The sequence below is a fragment of the Juglans regia genome, chromosome 4, assembly GCF_001411555.2.
Source record: "Juglans regia cultivar Chandler chromosome 4, Walnut 2.0, whole genome shotgun sequence".
In the NCBI taxonomy this organism is placed as follows: Eukaryota; Viridiplantae; Streptophyta; class Magnoliopsida; order Fagales; family Juglandaceae; genus Juglans; species Juglans regia.
The window spans coordinates 1,709,707-1,732,353 of record NC_049904.1 but is presented as its reverse complement, the minus strand read 5'-3'; the positions used below and the strand labels follow the sequence as shown (position 1 = coordinate 1,732,353).

The window sequence follows — 22,647 nt, the reverse complement described above, 5'->3', positions numbered from 1 at the left end:
AATATTTTCCTTTCTAGTTCGATACTTTCCTTTCTAGCCAGATATACACGCAATCGTGTAAATACTTACCTTGTAAATTTCCTTCTATATAATGAAAGCAATCCTTATGGAAAGGGTATTCAGACCAACTTTGACAAGCATGCACTGTTCAGTTATCCCGAGTAGCGTTTTAACGTGACTGGCATTGCTCGGTGATCCTGAACAAGGGTTATTTCCTTGTGATGCTCGGCTATCTCGAGCAGTACTTTGGTCGAGCTGGCATGCTCGGTGATATTGAGTAAGACATATTTTTTTGCTTTGCTCATTTATCTTGAGTAGTGTGTAAAGGCTGGTCTTGCTTACCAAGCAAGGGTTATTTTCTTGCACTACTCGATTATCCTGAGCAGTGTTTTGATTGGACTGGCATGCTCGGTGATCTCAAGCAAGTCATATTTTCTTGTCCTGCTCGATTATCCCAAGCAGTGTGTTGGTCAGACTGCCTTGCTTGGTGATGGCTATTTTCTTGCGTTGCTCGGTTATCTCGAGCAGTGTGTTGGTCGGACTGGCTTTGTTTGGTGATCCCGAGAAAGGGTTATTTTCTTCTGCTACTCGATTATCTCGAGCAGTGTTTTGCCCGTATTGACCTTGCTCATTGATCTCGAGCAATGGTTATTTTCTTATACTGCTCATGATAACTAAGCAGAGCAAGAGAATAACTGTTAAGCTTGTTTGGCATAGTAAGCACACACGACTTAAAGCAACTTAAAATCTTTCAATCTTGCTTCATAAGAGAAATCAACAACAAAGTTTTGGAGAAGGAGACTACCGTAGTCTCTTGAGGAGGAAACCCTTTATGTGGATTTAATGACACCAATGAAAGGCGAAAGTAGAAGATTTAAGAGAAAAATGAATCTAACTCTTCGTTGTGGAGACGATGAGACATGAATTACTGGCCTAGTTTGAATAGTGAGATGAGATGAATGAAATGATCTGTGAATAGTAGTGAAATGGTTTGAGTTGAGATGTATTATGGAGTTTTGGACAATGAGAGAGAAAAAATTGAATACAAATATTATAACGTTAAAATATTATTAGAATATAAAATTTTAATATTATTTTTGTTTTGGGATTTAAAAAAGTTGAATTATTTTTATGTTTTATTTAAAAATTTAGAAAAGTTGTAATAATTAAGTGATAATTAGATGAAAAAACTAAAATTTGAAATTAAAAAATATTTATATTTATAGTATTTGAATATTTAAATAAGATGAAATGAGATGAGATCGAAGCTCTTGCTATTCAAACTAAGCCTAAATGATAACAAGAGCATAAATCAATACATGGATCGAGTTAGATGGGTTCTCTGCACCAAAAAAGACTTCTTCTCAAATGATGGTACGATTCTCTAGAAACCTACACCCTTACAACTGATATTGATTAGACAGACTCTTTGCATCGTAAGCAACTTGCATGATTCCTTAGAAATTATTGTGCCATTACATACTGAACTTTCAAACTCAAGATTAATTACAGTACTTAGTTACATCCTAACTTTTCTACCTTGAGACGAAAAAACCAAGCATCACGCTAATTATTTGGATATTGAGATAAGATAGAATGAGATGAGATTGAAGCGAGCATTAACAAGAATCTAGGTTGAGAGAAAAATTTAAAAACCCATATAATCTTGAAGTGTACGAAGAACAAATCATGCACCTGCCATAAAACCAGAAACTATGTGGATTGGTGAAACCCCTCCCCCCAGCTTTCCTTCCTTCTCCCAACAGTCAACAACATTGGGAGGAAGACGATCAGGATCTAATGTGCGGCAGATGTCGAAATAGAGGTATTTACCTAGAGAAAAAGGAAACTCACTAGTGAAAGGGGAGAGAGAAAAGACCAATTAGAGGCCTTGGGGCTAGAATGCGGTAGGTGCTTCAAGGCTTCAAGCCCAATGCTTGATTGCCGAGATTCAGTACCACCACCGTAACAACACCACAACTTGAGGTGTTACACTCCCCTAAACTACGGTGGAGTGGCGTGCGGTGTTGCGACAGCTATATTTTCTCTCCCTAGTTCTCTCCTTTTCATTTCCAGCCCTTTCCCGATTTGTATCTCCATTTTCCTCTATTTTTGTTTCTTTTCTTCTATCGCTGTTTCTTTTGTCTTTAAAGCTCTCTTCAAGCCGCACACCTTGGTTTATGTGCTTGGCCATATCTCGCAGCATCGAAAATGTTGAGGATATCTCTCCTCAATCCACGTCTTCCCATATGTGCCATAGTTGACCCGTAATTGTAGGAGATTGTTCTCATTTGAATATTGCATATTCTTTCCATTTCTATTGTAATCACCATTCATATGTATTCAATCTATACAATATGTAAATTATATAAATGAAACATATTCACCACTCTAGTGGTGTGGTGGTTTTTATCAAGCATTCTCATGGTATCACGAGCCTACTTGGGTTAACATCCCTCGATCCCGATGGCTTCAGATTCCTCTCCCACCCTTCTTCCCTTCAACACCATGATTCACATGGTAATTGTTGATGTCGTGTTTTGCCCACCTTTAAACCAGAATCCAACAACTTAGGTCTTCACAATGAGCCTTGCAAAGAGAGGAATGTATGCAACTTTAAGAGGGCGGTCTGGGGGCTGGGGGAGCCTTCGATGCCAAAGTCAATAAATATTTTTGGAGTGTAGTAAATAAATAAGAAAGCTTAAAAGCCAGAGAAAATATCCTCGTACCTGGGATTAGCTATTTATACTAGAAACTTGATGAGTAGATCAAGGCTGTCGCTATGGGATCTGGAGTCCTTATACTGTTCATTTTGTCAGAATCTTTAAATGTGACGTGGTCCTGCAACGATTCCATTAATATGGTGTGCCGCCTGGGTGGCAGAGCCATTAAATGCGGTGTGGTTCTCCAGCTTTCTCCCTTCGGTCTGCTTTTTCCTTGGTCCATTTATGCTTTCTTTGTCAGCAGATCAACAATCCTTCGCACGTTGCACTTGCTATGTGGGCGGGCACTTGATGACTGGATATTATCCGAGGAACCTCAAACCAATGAGTCCCGACAAGTCCTATCTTCTGCTGCACCGTCCCTCCCACAGGTCCTGAATAGGGGATCCTCTTAGTGGGCCGGATCTGTGTCCTTTCGTTTTGGGTCGGGCTTGACTGGGCCTCCTGGGCCTTTCCACCTCTCGCGAGGTCTAGCTCGCCTTGGAGAACACCTTCAACCACTGCTCCAAAGCCCGTGAACTTCCTCTCAAGGATGATTTCCAGTTGATGAAGCCCGATTCCAGTGCTGTTGCAGCATTCACCAGAGCCTTCAAGGCTCTTTATGACTAACTCCATGCGATTGGTCAGCCCGTTGATGGTACCGATAAGTGCACTGGTTCCTCCGCGGCCTAGGGTATGATTTCTCGAGCTTCTCCACCGCTCAAATGGTCCTAACCCCTATCCCCTCATTTGCGGACTTGATCTCCAAAGCAGAGAGTTTTGAGATTTTTCAAAATTCTCTAGACTCTTCTGCTTTCCTTGCTGCAGTGCTTACTGCCACCAAAAGCTTCTCGAACCATTGTGGCTCCTCTCGTAACCAACGAGGTCACAACTGTGGCCATGGCAGCAGTTCTTCCAGTGGCAGACAAGGACATTCCAACTCTAGTCAAGGGTGTCATCCTCCACGATGCCAAATCTGCAGGATGGACGACCCCTACGCCGATTGGTGCCACCAACATTACGCTCGGAGTGAGCCATTTGCTCAACTCATCGAGGCTTTCACGAGTTCATGCTCTCTTTCTGAAGATGTGCCTCTAATTGGTTTGTAGATACTGGGGCTTCGGCCCGTATGACTGCGGACCCCTTTCAATTGGATCAATCAACTAATTACATGGGTAAGGATTGTGTAATTGTCGGGAATGGTACGTCTCTACGCATTACATCTCTTCAATGTCCTGGTTGTTCCCCATCTCACCAAAAATTTGTTGTCAATTAGTAAATTAACATATGATTTTCCTTCATCTGTTATATTTACTAATAATTTGTTTAATATTCAGAATTGTAAAACAGGAAGGGTGATAGCAACCGGCAAACATGATGGAGGCTTATACGTGCCAGAGTGAGGCAATTCTACTTTTATTTTTGTCCTTAAAAATAAGTCTCTTCATGCTTCATATTATTTATGGCATGCACGACTTGGATATGTAAATCATTATGCTATTTCTCTCTTAAATAAAATAGGACAGTTTTATCTTACCTCTTTGTTGCTTTCTCCTGCATTGTGCAGTACATGTCAAATTACAAAAAGTCATCATTTGCCTTATTCTCGTAATGAACATAGGTCGTCTAACTTGCTAGATCTTATTCATTGCAATATATGGGGCCCTTCCCCCGTCAAATCAAATTTGGATTTTGCCTACTATGTTCTTTTATTGATGACTATTCACGCTTTACGTGGCTCTATCCTTTGAAATTGAAATCTGGTTTTTATAATTTTTTTCTTCAATTTAAAAAATTTGTGGAAAATCAATATTTTGCTCGTATCAAAATTTTTCAAAGTGACGGAGGTTCTGAATTTACTAGTAATTTCTTTAAAGTTCATCTTCGTAATTTTGGCATTCACCACAAGCTCTCCTGTCCATACACACCCGCCCAAAATGGTTGCACAGGAAGAAAACACTGCCATGTGACTGAGATATGATTGACCATTCTTTTTCATTCCCACATTCTCCTAATTTTTGGATTGATGCCTTCAGCACTGCAGCTTACATCATCAATCGCTTGCCCACGCCACTTCTTGGAGGTAAATCACATTTTGAGATTTTGTATGGTAACTCTCCAAATTATGAAAACTTTCATCCTTTTGGTTGTCGTGTCTATCTTTGTTTACGTAATTATATGCCTAACAAACTTTTCCTTCGCAGTATTCCTTGTATTTTTTTGGGTTACAATTCCTTTTACCAATGGTTTCGTTACCTTGATCCCACCACCTCTAAGCTTTACATCACTAGACACGCTCAATTTGATGAAACTCTTTTTCCTTCCCTTGATACCTCCTAAGCTCAGCCAATATCCTCACTTCAATTTTCTGATTTTTTGGAATCTAGTCTTCCCCATACATGCCTACCTCCCTCTTCCTTTGAAAACCGTTCCCCGCACATTACTCAATTTGGGTCTAGCTCGTGTGTTATTTGTACTAATCCAGTGAATGAGTCATTGCAGGCCCCCAATTCCCTTGCAGGTCCCTCTTTGCAGCACACGGCTCCTAATCTGCCTCCTTCTGAGACCAGTGCAGATTCCCATTCTACTGATTCCACTCCTGCTGTAGTATTTCTGTTGGGCTCTGATCCTATGCTCACGAGAGCTAAAACTGGTATTTTCAAGACACATCATCCGGTGAATCTTAGTTTCTTGGGCTCCTCTGGTCTTCTTCTTGCTCTTCTTGCATCGACTGAGCCTAAAGGTTTCAAATCTGCTGCTAAGAATCTTGCTTGGCTAGCAGCCATGGATAAAGAAGTTCAAGCACTGGAAAATAATCATACCTGGACTTTGATCCGTTGACCTGCCAACACCAACATTATGGGCACCAAATGGGTTTTTCGGACCAAATACGTGCCCGATGGATCCATTGAGCATCTCAAAGCCCGCTTTCTTGCCAAGGGCTATACACAGGTACCTGGTCTTGACTACACTGATATTTTCAGTCCTGTAATCAAGGCTACCACTATCCGTGTTGTGTTCTCTCTTAACGTGACACACAAATGGCCTCTTCGCCAACTTGACGTCAAGAATGTGTTTCTCAATGGCCATCTCACTGAAGATGTTTATATGGAACATCCTCCTGGGTATATTGATCCTCGCGAATAAAGCACTCTATGGGCTCAAGCAAGCCCCCTATCCCTGGTTTCAGCGCTTCAACTATTTTCTAATCCATCTTGGTTCTTCTTGCAGCCGTGCTGATACATCTCTTTTTATCTTTCATAAGAAGTCTGGTATTGCTTATTTTCTTCTTTATGTTGACAACATCATTATTATAGGCAATAACTCATCTCTTCTTGACAGCTTTATTTGTAAACTCAATTTTGAGTTTGCTACTAAGGAATTGGGCCATCTTAGTTACTTCCTTGGTCTTGAAGCTTCACCCACTACTGATGGTCTCTTCATCAGCCAGCTGAAATATGCACGAGATATTCTTACTCGAGCTTAGTTACTTGACAGTAAGCCTGTTCACACTCCCATGGTTGTTTCTCAACAGCTGTCCGCTGATGGTCCTCTGTTTTCAGATCCCACTCTCTACAGATTTCTCGTTGGTGCACTTCAGTACTTGACCATCAAGCGTCCAGATATTGCTCATGTTGTCAACTCTGTTAGTCGATTTTTGCATGCTCCCACTGAAGATCACTTTCTTGCTGTTAAGCGTATCCTCCGCTATGTTAAAGGGACACTTCATTGGCTTAACATTTCATCCATCTGCCTCTTCTGGTGCTCTTGTTTCCTACTTTGATGTCGATTGGGCTTGATTCCTTGATACTCGTTGTTCTACTTTTGGTTATTCTATTTATCTTAGTGATAATTTGGTTTCTTAGAGTGCCAAGAAGCAGCCAACTGTCTCATATTCCACCTGTGAATCTGAGTATCGTGCTCTTGCTTTCACTATCACCGAAATCATTTTGCTCCCCTTCTTTGTGACCTCCAGGTTCCCATTCCACAACGACCTCTTCTTTTATGCAATAACAAAAGTGCAATATTTTTTTTAGCTCCAATCCAGTTTCTCACAAGCGAGCTAAGCATGTTGAATTGGACTACCATTTCCTTCGCAAACTTGTCGCTAGCAAACTCCACACATAGCATGTCCCTTCTCATTTAAAAAAAGGTTGTTGACATTTTTACCAAAAGTGTCCCTAAACCTCTATTTGAGTTTTTTTTATCCAAGCTCCATGTTTGATCCAATCTGACGCTCAGCTTGCATGGGGTGTTGAGGATATCTCTCCTCAATCAACACCTTCTCATGTGTGCCACGGTTGACCCGTAATTATAGGAGATTGTTCTCAATTGAATATTGCATATTCTTTTATTTTTATTGTAATTACCATTGATATGTATTCAATCTATGCAATTTGTAAATTATATAAATGAAACATATTCACCACTCTAAAAGTGTGGTGGTTTATTTCAAACATTCTCGGAAAAAATTCATCAGGAGGCATCTTGTGATAGGCATTTACCAGAGATAAGTAAAGTCCAAAAGAATAAAAAAGCAATTTGGCCCATCAAACACAAATAACTATTCAGCAGCTCATAACTGTTTTTTTTTTTTAATAGAAGTAGATGTTTAATAGAAGTCTCCGAGAGAAAAGCTAAAGATTGACATTCACTTTAATATACGCATTTACTAGGATTTTACTTGATAGTTTTGGACCTCTTGTTTGGTTGTCGAGAAGAGCTTGGAAAACATAAGAAACTATATATTTTTCTAAGCAAGCATTTCATATAATAGAAAAGGACAATGCTGGGTGCACATTTGTATACCAGTGTAAATAAATTTTTTCTTTTTCTTTTAACTATTTTTTAAATATTCTTAATCATTAAGGAAAAAAAAATACAAATTTATTAATAGTAACTTTTTTAACCATTAAAATAAAATAAAAAAGTAAAATATATAAGTGGACATATTTGGAGTCCTAGCATTTTCCAATAGAAAAGGAGAAGACAGCCTGAGGCCATTTCTTTATATGGGGTGCTTCTTCCAATTAAAAGAAATCGTTTGTTTTCATAATTATTCTCGTCTCATTTAATTATTATAATTTTTTTTAAATTTTTATATAAAATAAAATAAATAAGTCAATTTTTTCAAATCTCAAAATAAAAATAATATGAAAAAATATATTCTAAAAATATTTTATTCAACTTTTAATTTTTATCTCAACTTATCTACAAAAACAAACGAGTCTCGGCTGAAAGTTAACAAAGCGAGATCTATAACACCAAGTTAACATAAAATCATGATAATCAATTATCAATTAAAGCAAAGTTTTGGGTGCTGTACCATGAACAAACTAATGAAAATCAGTTTCGTTTTACAGTGTCAAAAGAATATTTATGCCATAGCTATTAGCTATAAAACTTGCGCGAAAGACCATGGAAATTCAGATAACTGCAAAAACGAGTACTGTTTCTTCTCATCTGGATACAGATCTCTATATCCTTAAATATTGTTAATTCAAGCCCAATTGCTGGTCCGTTAGACCTCTGCTATTCTGGGAAGTGGGAACTTCCAACCCTGGGCCTGAGGCCCAGCCCCTGAGAAGAACACACCATAAAAGATATTCAAAAATTCAAAAATTCGATCAGACGATCGAAAGAGCAATTGTTTTTTTAATTTTCTGAAACCTAAAGTTGCGTGCCATCTGTCCCCACTGCGATATTCCATGTGTACTTATCCTATATTGAAGAGTGGAACTACTCTGCGTCCGACTCAACCGCTGATCGTATTGTTCAGTTTTTTTATTTTTTATTTTTTTAATATTTTTTAATATTTTTAAAAATTAAAAAAAAAAATAATATATTTAAAATTATTTTTTTAATTATTAAATAAAAAATAAGTCAAATAGAATGATAAAAGTGAGAAGCCAAAATAATTTTATTCTATATTGAATACGATTCCACGTAATCATCTAGTTCTAGAGAGGTCATCGATTGTGTTCAGGACCTGTAATTGTCCTATATGTGCCAACTCGCCTCTGATTTTGTTTGTTTCAGAACTCCCTAACCCCCATCGCAGCTCTGTTTTCCATTTTTTCTCTTCTACACCGTCGCCATGACAAAGCAAGGTCCGTTCTCTCTTTAGTCATTGCAATTTGATTCTTCTGCTCTCTAAATTCTATTTATATTGCTTCGCTCTTTCGTCAGAACTCTCTTATTTTGTACAATACTTCCGTTGGATATCGGTATTTTAATATTGGAGATTCGTTTGGTTTGGAGAGAGTTTATTTTCTTTTTTCATTGAGGTCATCGATTGTGTTCAGGACCTGTAATTGCCTCACGATTGATCGTATAAACTTTAATTGAATCTTGGATTTCGTTCTTAGACGGACTTCCTAGTGCCTCTTCTTTGGCCTTCGCTATTTGATCGTTTCCTTAATGGTACTTCGAATTGTTCTTCTCCCTGCTGCTGCTATTCTCTTAATCATTATTATCTAGCTTACGGTTGTCTCCTTGGAGCAATTAATGCTGATGGTTATTTCGTTGTGTATTCTAATGAAGATTCAACTTCGATATCTTGCAGATGATCTTGAACAAAAAGCAAACACTTCTTATTTTAATTTGCCGCCATTGGATATTTCCATTGCGTTTCCACAAGCAACTCCAGCGTCCATTTTTCCTCCTTGTGGTATGAATGATAACTTTTTCCCCGGTTGTGCTACATACTTATATTGGCTTGTGATTTTATTTTTTTTTGTTTCCTATCACATGAATTAATTAGTAAAATGATTTTCGCAAGTAAAAACATATGTGAAAAATTAATATTGTACAAAAATCTATTTTATTTCACATGGAGAGAAATTTGGTAGATATTACCTCATTGTGCTTCCAGTATAACATGAAACTTTACTTTTTATGTACCGTTAATTTCAGTAGATTGAGGGTACGAATCTGGTCCCTCTATTGAGATGATACACCCCATGGGAGATCTTATCAATTGATTGTAGCAGACTGTTTGGCATGTCATGCTCAAAATAAAACAGCCAGGCCACCGTTGCTATCTGCTTACCCTTACTAGTCTGCAAGACAAGAGGTTTTAAACAATGCCGTCTTTGTATTGAGTGAAAAGTGGAGGAGCACAAAGAAGAATAAACCTCTCTGCCTACCTGACATTGGGCTCTTGTGTATCAAATAGGTGGATTAGAAGAGTCTGTATATTCTCACTGTGGATCAGTACCTTGTGCAGAGATTAAATATGTCCAACAAATATCAATAGAGTAAAAAGTTGAAGTTTTGATATAGCTGCATATTTCAAATAAATTCTGTTAATGAGTAAATCCAAATGGTCAAATGTGACATTTTTAATTAATGGAAACTATTTCACTAATATTTCTTCCAAAAAATTTAAAATACCCAACACATTATCACTGCTAACAATCCATGCATTTGGAACTCGTTGGGCTAGACACAAGACTACTTTTATCTCTACCTGGGAGAGGATAAGTTATATGTATTTTTTCTCCTTACCATCAGTTCTTGGCATCAAAATTTGGGGAAGCTTGGATCTATATTTATTAGCAGCTCATGTTGTAATCATATGAATAGTCGCATGAGGTGCTTTGAACTAGGTTCTTTTGGTAATGAATCATGCTGCACATGCCTCATGGTTCACCATCAGTCTCTTGTCTGTTCCTTCTCTCAAATTATTCTGGTTATCATTTTCCCATTATAAGTTTCAGGGCACTTTTACCTCACCTGGTAACATTTATTTTGCACTTTTTGTCTTGATCTTTAACAATTACAGCTTCAGACTATTATCAACTTAATGATCTACTGACTCCTGAGGAGCAGGCTGTCAGAATGAAAGTAAGGGCGTGCATGGAACAAGAAATAGCTCCAATAATGACAGAGGTATCTTTCTCATGTCGCTTGTATTATTTATTTTTATTATTTTTGCTATTATTTCCATGTTAAATTAAGATTGTATCTTGGTTCTACTAATAATTATAGCTGTCTTTGTGATTACAACATGAAATTGTGTAATGGTATTTGGCATTGAGACATCGATGCCTTTATCATTCAATGCGATAGAGATTGTAATACAAAGTAATAGTTCTACATTTTTTTCCTTTTTTCTCAGTATTGGGAGAAGGCCAAATTTCCATTTCATGTTATTCCAAAACTTGGTGCCCTGCGTATTGTTGGTGGCACAATCAAGGTGATTTGTGCATCTTTTTCTACCCACTCCTCTACCTCTCTTCCTTGAGGTGTAAATTGTGGTGGATGGGATGTTTAGCTAGTTCTGTTTCTCAGGGTTATGGGTGTCCTGGTCTCTCCATTACGGGAAGTGCTCTTGCTACAGCAGAAGTTGCGAGAGTTGATGCAAGCTGTTCTACTTTCATATTGGTGCATTCATCTCTGGCAATGCTCACTATTGGTGAGATCTTCATGATACCTTTTTTTTGTATTTAGCTGACAATTGCAGCTGTTTGTTTTTTAAATAAATAAACACAAGATGCTTTTAATACATCATAATATCGTATTTTACTTGTCTGGACCACCAAGTATAGCATTTTGTGGATCAGAGGAACAGAAGCAAAAGTATCTACCATCTTTGGCACAGCTAAAGGCAGTAGGTTGTTGGGTAAGTAGCCTTTTCTGGCATCGTGTAATAGTACAGGGTTTCAAAAAGATGTTTGATATGTGCCTCTGTCAATGCTAATTTACTTAAATATGCTGTTTCCACATCTTAAGGCTTTGACTGAGCCTGACAATGGAAGTGATGCAAGTGCTTTGGAAACAACAGCAACAAAGGTTCTTGCTCTCAACTTCTTTCTATCTCTCTTTCTCTAGCACATAATACCAATTTACATTTATAAAAACATGCTTACATGATGTACATGAGCTTGATATTCTAAAATCCCATACAATATATAATTGTTTTTGCTTTTGCATTTGAAAGATCAGGTGGAAGGAGGTTGGATACTTAAGGGACAAAAGCGCTGGATTGGAAACAGTACCTTTGCAGATTTGTTGGTTATTTTCGCCAGGAATACCGCAACAAATCAGATAAATGGGTATGTGATATGCTGTATGATATGCAGGATGCTTCACCCTATATTTGCATGCTGGACATCTGTTTGCACTCTGTGATTCTTTTTCATGCACAACGACATTCAGATACTACTTTATGCGATGTCACTTATAGTATGTTGGAAAATATGCACATCTACACTAACCTGGTAGTGACATTATGATTGTCATGTTGGACATTTATATCCATGTTAAAAACTACACTTGTTTGTATTATTAATAATGCAGTACATTATCCATTCTCTCGAGTTTTTTTCCTTGATTACTAGATGCACTACTAATTAACATTCAGAAAGTATTTTGATGCGACATATTTTGCACCAAGTGATACCCAAATATTCCATTCCAAAAAGATTAGAGTTTGCAAATAGATTTTAGTGAAACATGATAACCATAACAATCTTTCTTATATTTCAGTACAGCCCAAAAAGAAAAGAGTCTCATCAATTTTGGGATGGGGAAGTATTTTTTAGGGTCATATGGACCAAGCAGATCAATTGTTTTCAGCTGTGAAAAATTGAGACCAATCACCTAAAAATGGGACATTGAGACCCTACATGAAAGTAAAGAAATTGTGTCATAGTTTCCAGCATATGCAAGACTCTTCGTGTGTATAGATCCTCAGGTTTTTCCGTATGCAAGACTTTCAAAGTATTGCTGAAAAAAGTTTTATTCATTGGATGCAATCCTTGACACTTGCAAGGATTGCAAATTTAGGGTCATCAGTTGCCCACCATTTGATAAATGAGGTGATTTTTGTACTTGCTTTTGTTTGGAAATGCCTAATTGTTGGTTTTCCAAATCAGCATCCTCTCATGCATGTGTTATATTACCGCTTTCTTTTTCAGATTTATAGTAAAGAAGGATACTCCTGGATTAACAGCTACAAAAATAGAAAATAAAATTGGCCTGAGGATTGTTCAAAATGGAGATATTCTCTTGAAGAACGTTTTTATTGCTGACGAGGACAGGTTACCTGGCGTTGATTCCTTTCAGGATACAAACAAGGTACAGTTGTGAGGAGTTGGGTGATGATGATCCTGTCGCTTACCATTATTTGTGTGCTTTCTGCTTTGTTTGGGATTTTCGATCAATTATCATCCATAAGCATGCAGAATGGAGTATTTGGTTGCGACAATACATCAATTTTCATCATATAAAGTTTTATGACATGGGTGGAAACACATAACTATAATGGTGTAACCGAACTTCAAATAGACTCATTGTGGACTAGTTGGATTACACCAGAAAGCTTACTGTAAGTACCTTAGGTTGCAGACTTTGTAATTGTAACTTTTGGTGACCAGGACTATGCCTCTCTCTCTCTCTCTCTCTCTGTAACACTTTTTGTTGTTCTGAAAGGTACAAGGTGTAATAAGGTATTCACTTTGAATCGATTGCTCTACATTTGAACCATACAAACTGTTTTCACAATAACAAAGATTTGAAGCAGTCATTTTGCGTTGATATGTAATGCTAGCCAAAAATGTTCACCATTGGGTTTCAATGGTGCTAGCTTCCATGAGTTTCTTGTTTCTTTCTCAAGCACCTACCTTCTTCTAGGTGTTTTCTCTCGTATACTTTCTGTGTAGTACAGTTATGCCTATTAATTGATTCAATAAAATCTTATTCTTACCTATAAAATAAAATAAAATTAAATTAAAAAAAAAACTCACCATTGTGTGAAACATGCCTCTCTTGGGTGGTGTTCTGCCCTCATTGAAGTACCAAAAGGTTAATTCCTTGATCTTGAATTTTTGGCATCGACTTCTACCAAATCTATCAGTAGTGGTTCACTCAATCATACATGCACGCAACTGCACACACTTCCAGCAATCTATGGGAATCCAAAATTGTTCACTGCATCTATGAACTTATCTGTTCACGATTATCTGCAGTGCTTTTCTGCACGAATCTGGAGTATGTGCGTTGCCGGTTTCCAATTTCTCTGTCAGAGTAGTTCCTGGATTTCTAGAAATTCATGTATATTCTTTGATTTTCATGTTGCTTATCTGAAACTTCCGACTCAAAACAGATTCTCGCTGTTTCACGTGTTATGGTTGCATGGCAACCTATTGGCATATCAATGGGCATCTATGATATGTGTCACAGGTATGAGACTAAATGCTGCTCTTCTTCACTGTGATATTTTATTTTAAGCTTTTGGTATCGCCTACTCTAAATTCCAACCCATCTTAAGGTATCTGAAGGAGAGGAAACAATTTGGAGCACCCCTTGCAGCTTTCCAAATCAACCAACAGAAACTCGTTCATATGTTGGGTAATGTTCAAGCCATGATTCTTATTGGTTGGCGCCTCTGCAAGTTGTATGAAAGTGGGAAAATGACTCCAGGTCAAGCTAGCTTGGGAAAGGTACGATTAGAAATCTTTAAACTTGTGATGCATATTTTTTTAAGTATGTGTCGCTGACAATTTCTACAATTCTTCAGTCATGGATCACACTGAAGGCCAGAGAAACAGCTGCTATTGGACGGGAGTTACTCGGTGGTAACGGCATTTTGGCTGATTTTTTAGTTGCAAAGGTATTCTTGCTTTTCCCTTGATTGAAAAATTTAAAGCAACATGTATGAAGGATTGGATTTGGAGTCTGGACTAGGTCTGCAAAATTAGAATGTGAAAATTTATCTATTATTTATGTCTAGATATTATTGATCTATTATTTATTTTTCTCGGGGTGCATCATTGTAGGCATTCTGCGATCTGGAACCAATATACACATATGAAGGCACCTATGACATCAACAGCTTGATCACAGGTAGGGAAATCACTGGTTTTGCCAGCTTTAAGCCAGCTGCATCGAGCAAACGAAGCCGTCTGTGAAATGTGTAGATTTTCCTCCTTGCCCTGTTGTTTGGAGACTTGTGTTCCTTTTATATGGTGTTAGCCTGGCTGATTAAGAGACTGTAGTCAATAAGAAACAGGCCCCTTCCAAAATTGAATAACTTACACAAATGATGTATAATATATATATGACGATGGAATGAAATAAAATGCCGGAATTTTCTTTCAGGCTTTTTTTTTTCCTAACATTATCTACTGACCTGGAGTTCTAACAGTAGACGTCCGAAGTTGCTATAGCAGTCGCAATGATACGTACGGCCAGCTACGTGGGTTCCCAGAATGGAGTGAAATTTGCCCATCTAAAGTTATCTAATTATCCTTCAGGTAATGGTCCCCTCTCTAAAGTCGTATTGTTCCCGAAATAGCACCACTTCTTTGGTGTCTTCCATGCTGCTATCTTCATCACGTGCTTTTCCAAAGGTGCTACTTCTTTGGTGTTTTTTTTTTCTACAAGTTTTATAATTTATACAAAGATATCTCACAAAATTAAATTTATAAATTAATATTGATAGGTTAAATCTATTTTATAATAAAATTTTTTACAATTTAATGTATTACATTAAGTCGTGTTAGTTTGAAAATTTATTTTTATATAATTTATTTGTAGTTAAAGTATTTTTTTTGTATGGAGAATACATGATATATGTGCTTTCTTTCTTTTCTATTTTTTTTTTTGCAGTAATATTTTTTTAATAATCAAGACAAATAAAATAAAAATAGAAATTATTATATACTTCTAGATTGTGGATGAAGTACTACTCATCCTATATATCTTACAAAATCACTCATTTTTAATGACTTGCACATCCTTATAGGATGAATATATCATTTGTTCGTACTCTTCCAAAAAATAGAAAAGGAAAAAAAAAAAAAAAAAAAAGAATGGCTATACATCAGTCTGTAGAGCACACCTCACATGATTTTTTTTTTTTAAACTCAGTACATTGAGTGTGCTACTGCTACATGTTAATGTAAGTAATTTAAAAAAAAAAAAACACTTAAATGACACTCAAAAAATGTCATTTAAGATCACATATTTGATAGCTGATGATTACTATGAGCTGGATAACTTTAATGACACAAAATAACTCATAAATTAATTGTTGCTTGGATAACAAACACGTACAGATACCGCAAACCCCAAGTACATTAATTGATGCTTCTACGACCTAAGCTTCTTCTCGTCGAACACAATTGCCAGACAAATTAATTTTGCCCCTGAAAAAATAAAAAAAATAAATAAAAAATAAAAAAAATTATACTCCCTACCTGAGCATCTGCTTATGAGAGAAACTATGAGAGACAGAATTCAGGTTAATTCTCATCAAACAAAGCTATCAATCATTCATTCCCACCTGATTCTCGCACTTCAGCTTCTCTCTGCAAGCCCCAACTCCTAATTTGGAGCTGAAGCTGAGGAACTACAGCCAAGAACTTGACGCTTTGAGATGGACTGAGTATCTCCACCACTTTCAACGTCGTGTTCGTCCTCAGTGCATTAGCATTGGCCACCACCGACTCCAATGCTGACCTCCACGCCGCGAACACGATGTCCTCCTCCCTTATTTCCCCATCCACCGACAGCTCCCCATGTCTCAGAATCTCTACCAACAGTGGTGCCGCCATGCTCTCTTAAAAGACAGCTCATGGTTGAGTGATTGTTCCTCCACCTTTGTCTCCTCCATTAACTTATTCCTTCTCTGGTGCTGGTCCTCGGACAAGTCATCGACCGAGTTGCTGACGAGGCAGAATACCAGACCGGATTTGAAACCGGTGATCCAGAGGAAGGTACACTCGAAGGAGGTGAATGTCATACACCAAAGTGTAGAGAGGAAGAGAATGATTTGGGAGAGTTATGGTTGTTGTCGTGCGAGGTCGTTTGGGAAAGCTGAAGGTGGATTAAAGGGTGCGAGCCTACCATGGGTCAAGCTGAGCAGTATAGGCCGTGAGGCCCATTGTCTCTTTTCTTAGTTGCTTTATATCTTATTTTACTTTTTAGTCAATCCAATGGGCCAGTCAGCCCATTCTAGTCCAGTCAAGTCTGTATTTCCATTTCCTTTAATTTGGTATTCTGTTTGCTTTGTTGTGTCGTGTAGTGAGTGTCTAGAAAGGGAATATAATTCTGTTAGTTGTTGACGTGCAGAGTGGTCAGTCCCATAAGTAGGACGATGTACTCATTTTCCCTTTTTATGCAAAACCTGAATGAATTTGTCTATTTCCTTTCTTTCTCTTTTCTCCTGGAGGACCTCACCCTCGAAGTGAGCTATCATTCTAATTTCAGTCATCTGTCAACTTCTTTTTTTTTCGTGTATCACACTGATTTACAATTTTAGAATACAAGAAAGGATTACAAATACAAGCGTCAAACCAGATGATATTCACAAAACTGCCTTTCGGACTCATGAAGGGCATTATGAGTTTTTGGTAATGCCTTTTGGATTAACTAATGCCCCTTCAACCTTCCAAAGTCTAATGAATGATATATTCAGACCATACCTAAGAAAGTTTATCCTAGTGTTTTTTGATAATATTTTGGTCTATAGCAAGACCTTGGAAGAACATGTGCAGCACTTAAGAGTGACTTTGAAGCTTTTGAGAAAACATTGTTTGCTAGCTAAGCTTTCTAAATGCAGATTTGTTACTGAGGAAGTGTAAGGACTGATCTAGAAAAACTGGCAGCAATGAAGAGTTGGCCTTTTCCCACTACTCTTAAGTCACTTAGGGGGGTTTTGAGATTAACTGGGTATTATAGAAGATTCATTAAGGGGTATGAAAGTATTGCAGCTCCTTTAACCCAGTTACTTAAGAAAAACCAGTTTTTTTGGACTGAGGAAGCTAGGAAGGCCTTTGAGGAGTTGAAAGGGGCAATGACTCAACCCGCGGTTTTAGCCTTGCCAAATTTTACACTGTCATTTGTGGTGGAGTGTGATGCGTCAAGAACTGCTATAGGGGTTGTCCTTATGCAAAGAAAGAGGCCTATAACTTTTTACAATCAGGCTCTAAAAGGAAGGATTTTATCTATATCCACATACGAAAATGAGCTCTATGCCTTAGTGATGGCAGCTAAAAAATGGAGGCTTTACTTACTAGATCACCCTTTTCTAGTGAGAATAGATCATCAAAGTCTGAAGCATCTGTTGGATCAGAAGATTGGGACTCCAATGCAGCATAAATGGATTACCAAGTTGCTAGGCTATGATCTGGTTGTAGAGTACAAGAAGGGACAAGACAACAAGGTGGCGGATGCCTAGTCTAGAAGGGCTGAGATGGAGGAATTTGATGATGAGGCAGCTATAACAGTTATTTCTTTGCCTACTTTTGAGTGGTGGGAAGACGTTAAAAATGCATGTAATCAAGACCCAAATATGCAAGATTTATTAAATAAATTCTAGCAGGGAAATTTGCCTGCTGCCTATACTATGAGGGATGGAGTTTTGCTCTATAAGCAGAGGGTCATAGTTGCTGATGTTGGGGAGTTGAAGAACATATTATTATAGTTACTACATGATAGCCCAGTTGGGGGCCATTCGGATTATGATAAAACCCTTCATAGATTGAGAAGGGATTTTCGATGGACAGGGATGAAGGTAGATGTAAAAATGTTTATTAGAGACTGTGACACTTGTCAAAAGTCAGGTTACTCAGTTACACGCCAGGAACAACTAGAGTTGATGAAGTGGAAGAAACCCTAAAATTTAGGGAGGAAATGCTGGAAATCTTCAAGCACAACCTCAAGAAAGCTCAAGATCGCATGAAAAAATATGCAGACCTTAAAAGAAAAGACCAGTGCTTTGAGGAAGGGGAATGGGTTTATCTGTGTCTACAATCCTACTGACAGTTATCAGTGACCTATTAAAAATATTTGAAGGTTTTATAGGCCATATCAGGTCATACAAAGGGTCGGTTCAGTGGCCTATAAGCTTAAACTTCCACAAACAGCAACCATTTATCCAGTTTTTCACATATTGCAACTCAAGAAGAAATTAGGTCAGAGAAATATACCCCTTACAAAGTTGCCACCCACGGATGCAGTAGGAGTGCTGAAGTCCGAACCGGAAAAAAATCATTAGCAGATGTTTTCGCAAGTCACGGCACACTTTACCCATCACTGAACACCTGGTGCAGTGGCAAGGGTAGGGTGAAGACGATGCAATGTGGGAATCCTATGAATGGTTGAAAGGGTCTTATCCTCACCTTGTGGGCAAGATGATTTGAAAAGGGGAGCTTTGTTATACACCAAAGTGTAGAGATGAAGAGACGAAGTGTAGAGATGAAGAGAATGATTTGGGGGAGTTAGGGCTGTTGTCATATGAGGTCGTTTGAGAAAGCTGAAGGTGGATTAAAGGGTGCGGGCCTACATGGGTCAAGTTGAGCTAAGGCCGTGAAACCCAATGTCTCTTTTCTTAGTTACTTTATCTTATTTTACTTCTTAGTCAGTCCAATAGGCCAGTCAGCCCATTCCAATCCAGTCAAGTCTGTATTTCCATTTCCTTTAATTCGGTATTCCGTTTGCTTTGTTGTGTCGTGTAGTGAGTGTTTAGAAAATGAATATAATTCTGTTAGTTGTTGACGTGTAGAGTGGTCAGTCCCATAAGTAGGACGATGTACACATTTTCCTTTTTATATAAAAAACCTGAATGAAATTTTCTATTTCCTTTCTTTCTCTTTTCTCCCAGAGGACCTCACCCTCAAAGTGAGCTATCATTCTAGTTTCAGTCATCTGTCAACTTTTCTTTTTTCGTGTATCACATTGATTTACAATTTTAGAATACAAGAAAGGGTTACAAACACAATGGTGTTGCAGTGAACCATGTGGGAGAGAACACGAGGAAGACGTCCCTCTGAGCAACCATCGATTTTTCTTCGTAATATTCTTGGTAGTGTGCAAGGATGCGGCTAACCAAATCTTTGAGGTCTTGGTCTTTGATTTCGTGGCAATGTTGGCGGACAAGCAAGCCTTCCAGAAAGGCCTCAAATGAGGTTGTTCCTATCCCTGACCCACTTTGCATAGTAGAGGCAGAGCTAAATGGTAGAGAGTTGAAAAGAGCTAGGTTGTGAGTTAGGTGGTCGTATGGAAACGAAATTAATTTCATTCATTGTCAAAAACCAAAGAAACGCCTCAGATCGCTTTCATTCCTTGGCCACTTCGCACTGTTGGTGGAGGAGACGTTTGGTCTTCCAACATGTTGCAGATCATCAATGAAGTCGAAGGGTCAATATATTTGTAGTATATTCAACAGGCGTTCCACTGCTTTTAATTTTACCATACAAACGAAATTAACGGGAGTTAACGGAATACAGGAAAAATTAACAGAAAAATAAAAAAAAAATTGTTAAAATAAGAATTTCTGTTAGATAGCCACTTTATATATATGAGAGATATAAATGAGTTTTAATTGAGTTGAGCTAATGACTCAACTCGGGCATAATCGAGTGGGCCTTAATGAGTCTTAGCTGAGTAGAGTTGAGTTTAGTTAGATATGTATCATTTACTAATCAAGCTGGTGTATGCTTTCATGGCGAGCCTTTTTATTCACGAGTTAAGTTCGATTTGAGTTTAACTAGGCGAGTATCGAGCGGGCTATTGAACAAATTGGTTCATTTACAGCCCTACTCACAGGAGGTTGAGAACATCATGTGAGAGAGCTAAGAGAACTATCTCTTCCATCGTCACTACATGTTCTTTGTCTTCCGATCACCACAGATCCGATAGCTTCTCATACTTTTCTTTTTTCCTTAGATCTGACTGCTTCCCGTCAAAGGTCGTGGTCTTGCTTTCTAGTCTCTGATCCCGACAAGGGAAAACAACATAGCCCACATCGATATGAAGGTACTGCTAAGACCCCTGGGTTATGCATTTGTTGAGTTTGAAGATGCTCAAGATGCCATTCTTGGTTGTGATGGCTATGATTTTGGTGGGAAACGGCTACAGGTGGAACTTGCACATGGTAGCCGTGGGCATTCATCATCAAGAGATTGTTATAGTGGTCATAGCAGGCCGGAGTGGACGTGGTGGAGTATCCAGGCACTTTGAATTTCATGTGCTTGTCACTGGATTGTCCCTTCCTGCTTCATGGTAAGACCTTAAGGATCACATGCGACAAGCTGGGGATGCTTGTTTCTCCCAAGCCTTCCTTGAGAATGGTGGTACAAGAGGGGTTGTGGAGTACACAAACTATGAAGACATAAAGTATGCATTAAAAAAACTTGATGACTCTTGAGTTCCGAAATGCATTTTCTAGGGCATATGTCTGTGTTATGGAATATGATTCAAAGAGGGAAGTGGTTCATGATAAAAAGCGTAGGCCTGGTTTGGATAGTGAGTTAAGATGAGACGAGTTGAGATAATTTGTGAATAGTAGTGAGATATTTGAGTTGAGATGAGATGAGTTAGAAATTGTTTAAGTTTTTATAGGTTTTGGGAAAAGAGAGAGAAAAAAAATTGAATAAAAATATTATAAAGTTAAAATATTGTTAGAATATAAATTTTTTTAATGTTATTTTTATTTTTAGATTTAAAAAAGTTGAATTATTCTTTTGTGTTTTGTTTAGAAGTTTGGGATTAGACAATGATTATTTAAAAAAAAAAGTTGAAGATTTGAAATTGAAAAATATTTGTATTTGTAGTGTTTGGATATTGAGATGAGATGAAAGCATCTCTCAGGAAGTGTAGGCATTTGATTAGAGCAGGGAAGTCGTTTGATTAAATGTTTGAGAGAGGATTTAGGTGTGATCCCGATGATGTTACCTATTCTACTATTTTTTCAGCTGAAGAGGATGGTAGTGAAGAGAAAGAGGATTTTAGGGGTCCAACTCAATCAATTGTGTGGGATAGAACAATGCTTTCAAGGAAGAGGACTTCTGTGAGTCATCTAAAGTGATCTCCAGTCGAGAAGCTTACAAAAAATCTAGATGCTATTTTACATGAACAATGGTCTTCATATTTCTTTGGATCTTCTGAAGATCACCAATGGTTTCTGTTGAGATAGGACATGGAAGTGGTCTCATTAGGCATCCAAGCTTAATAGCTCAGAAGAGGAGTCTAAAGCTAGCTCGATTTTGGTTGATGACAAACAATTTTCGTCTAACGAGGCTTATTCATATTCTGTTGTCCCTCGATTACACAATGATGGCAAGGTTGGTTTTCCAAGTTTTGGATTTGAAAGAATGCAGAACCGTTTAGGGCAAGGGATGCAACTATAGCAACTTAAAAGGGACAAGTCTCAGAATGAAAACCTACAAATCTTAACAATTCATAACTCTCCACTAAGCTGTATAGATTTGAACGATGTTTTAAACTATGAGGAGTTTATGAAAAACTTGCGAAATGAAGAGTAACAACATTTGCTGAAATACCTATCTCTAGTTGATACTGTTACAATTCTGGAGAGCCTCAAAAGCATGTATGATAGCTCACAATTCAAGGAGAACTTTATTAATTGTCAACAACTTCTTGTGGAAGGGGTCTTTGACATATCCTTCTCTAGGGCAAAGTCTGAAGACTGCAAGACTTTGAAAAGGCTTGCATTATTTAATTCAATGAAATGAAGCTATTATGCACTTAAAAAATATAAAAGCAGTATTGGTGGATCTGTTGTTTCAGGACCTAATGCCATTGCCTCGAAGTAATTTAGTAATTGTGAAGAGATTGTGGGATAGCCAAAGTCAAGATCTTCCAAAGGTGTTTGATGAAACGCTAGATAAGAGTGTGATTTGTTGCTAGACTTCGTTGTTAGCTGGCTATGCTCGTTCAGGCTAGACTAAGGAGGATTTGTTTCGTTGTTTGCTAGATAGCTATGTTGTGGCTTGTTTTGCTGTTAGTTTGTGTGCACATGTATAGAACAATTGTCCTAGGGAGACACTGAGTATTTTCCACAGGATGGTGGATATGGATTCCGTAGAACAAGATGATGTCTTGTAGCTTTTGTTGGATAGGTTCAAGTGTGTCCTTGCCTTTTTACCTCCTGATATTTTGTCGAGGTTGTATCTTAGGTTTTGTAAATAGCATT

At 37.9% G+C, this 22,647-nt stretch overlaps 1 protein-coding gene and 3 pseudogenes across 2 annotated transcripts; 3 read left to right on the top strand and 1 right to left on the bottom strand.

Annotated features, from left to right (window-relative positions):
- Window positions 1–8,629: 8,629 nt before the first annotated feature.
- LOC108995162 (acyl-coenzyme A oxidase 4, peroxisomal) lies at window positions 8,630–14,806 on the top strand. Of its 2 annotated transcripts, XM_035689748.1 has the most exons (14): window positions 8,672–8,812; window positions 9,008–9,125; window positions 9,268–9,372; window positions 10,489–10,595; window positions 10,825–10,902; window positions 10,998–11,121; window positions 11,255–11,328; window positions 11,439–11,498; window positions 11,652–11,761; window positions 12,626–12,785; window positions 13,813–13,889; window positions 13,978–14,149; window positions 14,227–14,319; window positions 14,486–14,806. In XM_035689748.1, exons 4-14 carry the CDS (start codon window positions 10,545–10,547, stop codon window positions 14,615–14,617), a joined length of 1,131 nt encoding a protein of 376 aa, XP_035545641.1. In that variant the 5' UTR covers window positions 8,672–8,812; window positions 9,008–9,125; window positions 9,268–9,372; window positions 10,489–10,544; the 3' UTR covers window positions 14,618–14,806. The 2 variants fall into 2 exon arrangements, with proteins under 2 accessions (XP_018826206.1, XP_035545641.1); XM_018970661.2 differs by lacking the exon at window positions 9,008–9,125 and having other exon boundaries at window positions 8,630–8,812.
- A 1,173-nt stretch (window positions 14,807–15,979) lies between these two features.
- Window positions 15,980–19,647, bottom strand: LOC118348287 (annotated as a pseudogene).
- Window positions 19,648–20,047: 400 nt separating this feature from the next.
- On the top strand, window positions 20,048–21,204 carry LOC108995132 (annotated as a pseudogene).
- A 141-nt stretch (window positions 21,205–21,345) lies between these two features.
- On the top strand, window positions 21,346–22,361 carry LOC118348286 (annotated as a pseudogene).
- The last annotated feature ends 286 nt before the right edge of the window (window positions 22,362–22,647 follow it).